Source organism: Agrilus planipennis, unplaced genomic scaffold (genome assembly GCF_000699045.2).
Source record: "Agrilus planipennis isolate EAB-ADULT unplaced genomic scaffold, Apla_2.0 scaffold9, whole genome shotgun sequence".
Taxonomy (NCBI): Eukaryota; Metazoa; Arthropoda; class Insecta; order Coleoptera; family Buprestidae; genus Agrilus; species Agrilus planipennis.
In genome coordinates, this window is record NW_020442467.1 from 574,672 (window position 1) to 579,012 (window position 4,341).

Sequence of the window (4,341 nt, forward strand, 5' to 3'; positions counted from 1 at the left end):
GGTACTTGCCCATTTATGACCTATTTGGGTAAGTCACTTGGAACCGATACACAAATAAGCTTTCAGTAGGCGTAAATTATAGTATTAATACAGATGGGACAGTAGCGTACTAGAAAATAATGTAAAAACATGACTTATCAAAAAGAAAAAATTAACCTATTGCTTTGGTTTTATAGTTAGTTTTCACATTCACTATCATCATCGGAATATCTATCACTGTCACCAACATCAACAATTAGCTCTTCTGTTTGTACGTCTATTACTTGCTCACTGATCCTTGCTTTTAAATATTTAATCTACGCCCCTGATAGGAATACTGAAGAATGAGAGCTGCAATCTTTATACCTAAAATTGCCTACACACACCTACACCGCGCATCCACACCATTTAAAAATTTCCTCCAGCTTCCAGCGTCAGGCCTGTACTTGCCTATTTATGATCTATTTGGGTAAGTCACTCGAAACCGATACACAAATAAGCTTTCAGCAGGCGTAAATTATAGTATTAATACAGATAGGACAGTAGCGTACTAGGAAATAATGTAGAAACATAGTTTAACAAAAAGAAGAAATTAACCTATTGATTTTGTTTTATAGTTAGTTTTCACATTCACTCTCATCATAAGAATCTCTATCACTGTCACCAACATCAACAATTAGTTCTTCTATTTGTTTGTCTATTACTTGCTCACTGATCCCTATTTTAAAATATTTAATCTACGCCCCTGATAGGAATACTGAAGAATGAGAGCTGCAATCTTTATACCTAAAATTGCCTACACACACCTACACCGCGCATCCACACCATTTAAAAATTTCCTCCAGCTTCCAGCGTCAGGCCTGTACTTGCCTATTTATGATCTATTTGGGTAAGTCACTCGAAACCGNTGTCTGTTTTTGTTTTTTCATCAGTCTCTAAGAAGATATTGCTCTGTTTAGATTATCATTTTCGAAATTGCTATAAACAAATCGTGATAATAAGTCTGCAGCTTTTAAAGCCTCTTCTGCGGTGGGGACTGATTTGTCTTCGATTTCCTCATCCTCATTGCTTTCGTTCTGCTTATTAGCTGTGATATTCTGTACGATATGTTCATCTGATAGTTCTTCTGATGTGAGGAGAATGCTATCAATGTCAGCATAATCATACCACTATTCCTTTGGTTCTCGCCATTTTTTAACCCTTGATCAATATTACTCAGTCGTGATTTTCGAAGCCTTTTCGGATTTAAAGCATTTTAATTATACGATTCGTTATTCAGGTTCCTGTTTTTGCAAATCATGGATATTGTCGAATGGCAAATGTCAAATTCCTTTGCAAGAGATGAATTTGATTCTCCATTTTCAAGTCTGCTCATAATAGCACCTTTCTCTCGAATCCTTGAACTGTCATCTCGTCATTGAAAATCAAAACAAAAACGAGCCACGCGCTACAAGCGCACCAAACTTCCTTGCAGGAGCAGAAGTGGAAAGGGTCAGAAAAATGAGCGAAAATGATATTATTAATCATTTGGGTCACTATAGCCGGATATGATGTCTTGAGAATCAGTCATAATAAACGATGTGTCATTTTAAACGGAGTCGTTATATCCAAACTTCCCTATAGAGAGTTTAATATGAAAACCAAACTTAACACTGCAATTACTTCATATTAAGCGATTGGTCAATATAGGCGGAGTCATAATAAACGAATTCCACTGTATACGCAAAATATCAAAATGTAATCGGATACCCATGTACAGGTCGGACGAAGGAAGCTGGCGAGCGGTCGCGCAGGTACAGGTCTGACGAAGGAAGCTAGTGAGCGGTCGCGCAAGTACTTGCCCATTTATGACCTATTATCAGTAGGCGTAAATTATAGTATTAATACAGATAGGACAGTAGCGTACTAGAAAATAATGTAAAAACATGACTTATCAAGAAGAAAAAATTAACCTATTGATTTTGTTTTATAGTTAGTTTTCACATTCACTCTCATCATAAGAATCTCTATCACTGTCACCAACATCAACAATTAGTTCTTCTATTTGTTTGTCTATTACTTGCTCACTGATCCCTATTTTAAAATATTATATCTACGCCCCTGATAGAAATACTGAAGAAAGGGGGCTGCAATCGTTATACCTAAAACTGCCTACTTTTGTCATATGTACAATATGAATGATGTAGAACATTTCGAACAATTTTTGCTAAACAGAAAAGTGCAAAAGCAATAAAATAGAAATGATATGCTACCTCCGTTAGGACTGTGATAAATTCCAACGGGTAATGTCTCCGGATCGCCGTACTTAATCCTGTCCCTGAGGCGTTCAAGTCTCTCATAAACTTTATTGCACCTTCTCTTCCGCTTTACAATGTCCTTATTTACCTGTGTTGTTTTAAAATTTTGATTCCTTGTCTGTAGGGAGCCCAAGTTACGCATGGCGCTTACGTGAACTAGAACGCCTGGTTTTAGGGGCCATTTCTGGGTTCTCAAGTTGTCCGGTGAATAACCGTCAGGTCTTTATAATAAACAAAAATAAAATAACAAAACAAAAAGAGATGTGTGCATTTATATACGTGCCGTAGAAGTTATAGTTCCATTTGCATATATATTTAGTTGGTGTATAGGGCGAGTCATTTATATTGGCGTAACTAGGGTGTTTTCTTAGTGGTTGCAGGTGGCCGGCTGGTTAAACACCGGAACGTTTCAATTTCGAAAATCCGATTAGAAATCAAATAACTTTTTACTAAAGCTAACAAATTTCCAACACCATAGGTACAATAAACAATAGCTGATATTTAAATAAATAAATGAATAAATAAATTGAAAGACTATCAAAATAATAATGAAAACAGCATATTTATTCAATGTTATTGACTTTTTCTACAGTGGACATTGCTTAATAGAATGGGCACTGCCAAACCGTACTCCTCCTATTAATTATATCCAAGTCATATCCTAATTGCAGCTCATTGTTTTGATGAATCTGTAAGATGAAGTTTGTATGAGTTCGAAGGGAAGATTTGGTGACCTTGAATGTGACTTTGACCAAGTCAGGCAATTTTTTTAAACCATAGCAGAAATAATACCCTCGCATTTGGTTTGCTTATACAAACAACGAAGTACCCGAACTATCTTGATTGATTCTCATTGTTTCGGAAATTTTTAGGACTAAAATTGTATATTTATAGGGATAACCTTATGAAGATTAAGTCCTTTTTAAAAGAGATATAGTTATGTATAGCAAATTATCAATAAGAACGAACGTATCTCCTTCTTTGTTTCCGCTTGGAACTGTAGTCATTTGCTGCGTTTTAAATATGACCTTGTTATGTTAGAAAATTCTTCATGAGGAGTAAAGACAAAGTGAAAATAGATAACCGAACAATAGGAAGCGGTGTAAAGGTTAGAGGTTGTTTCGGCTTGAATATTTCAATCGTCCTTCATTAAAAATTAAGAACAAATCAATTACAAGGTCATTTCCGATTACAAAATGTCCTGATCGTTCCACTGTTAGGATCAATGATACATATATGTTCTCATCAAAGAAATATCTTGACCTTAGGATGACTTTGTAGGTTGAGGTCGCGGTAACATTTGATTGCGCCTTCGAAAGTATACAAACTGCCTACAACTTTTACGAAATAGGTCAAAAATCCTATATATTCGCGTAAAAATAATTACTTCACTCGAAGGGTAATTCATAACTGACCGTGAACTTGCCTGCATGAATTGATTTCCTTTTCGAAAGAGCAAATTTTTCATTTTAAACTTTTTCCAAAATAATGAGATTCGATCAGTTCATTTCTTTGTATTTAAATAAATGAATCACCCTATACATTATCACATAATATATGAGTTGAATAAAGCCATGCTGTAATAAAATCACAATGAAGGTGAAGTGTGTGTGGTATGTTATTGTTATTGTGGATTTCTTATAAATTGTTTTGCCGATTGTTTATTGCATCTATTTTACACCGTTCACGGCTCGGCACTTAATTCTGTTACACCCTTTATTGACTGAAGCAATGGCCTCCTTGTTAGTTATTCGGTTGATATCCACAATAATAAGATGGCAAATCGTTCGAACGATTTCGTAACCATTGGAAATATTTCGAATGATTGCAATAATCGAATAATCAATTATTTTTATTCGAATGATCCCAACTCCACTCATTAATCAATAAACAGTAAAATAAAATAATTCGAAGTGGTCTGTATTCTGTCGAAAGTGCCAGACGCGGATAGCGATTTCGATCTTTTCGGATCTCATCAGCGCGTCGCAGGCAGCTCCGACAGAACACAGACCAACTTTTACCTGCTGTCTTAACAGCGCGTTTTAGAAAATACCACAAATGGCGC

General features: G+C 35.6%; 1 protein-coding gene across 8 annotated transcripts in view; it reads right to left on the reverse strand.

The window, feature by feature from the left end:
* The window catches only part of LOC108736912 (hemicentin-2), a 465,590-nt gene that overhangs the window by 43,089 nt on the left and 418,160 nt on the right, over positions 1-4,341 (reverse strand). For 4 of the 8 annotated variants that reach the window (XM_025981202.1, XM_025981203.1, XM_025981199.1 and 1 more), the window contains one exon: positions 2,232-2,497. The exons of 3 other annotated variants lie outside the window; for them this stretch is intronic. In XM_025981202.1, coding sequence (XP_025836987.1) covers positions 2,232-2,497 — 266 coding nt within the window. Of the gene's footprint in view, positions 1-2,231; positions 2,498-4,341 lie in introns of those variants that run through there. One more of the 8 variants, XM_025981204.1, reaches the window with a different exon arrangement.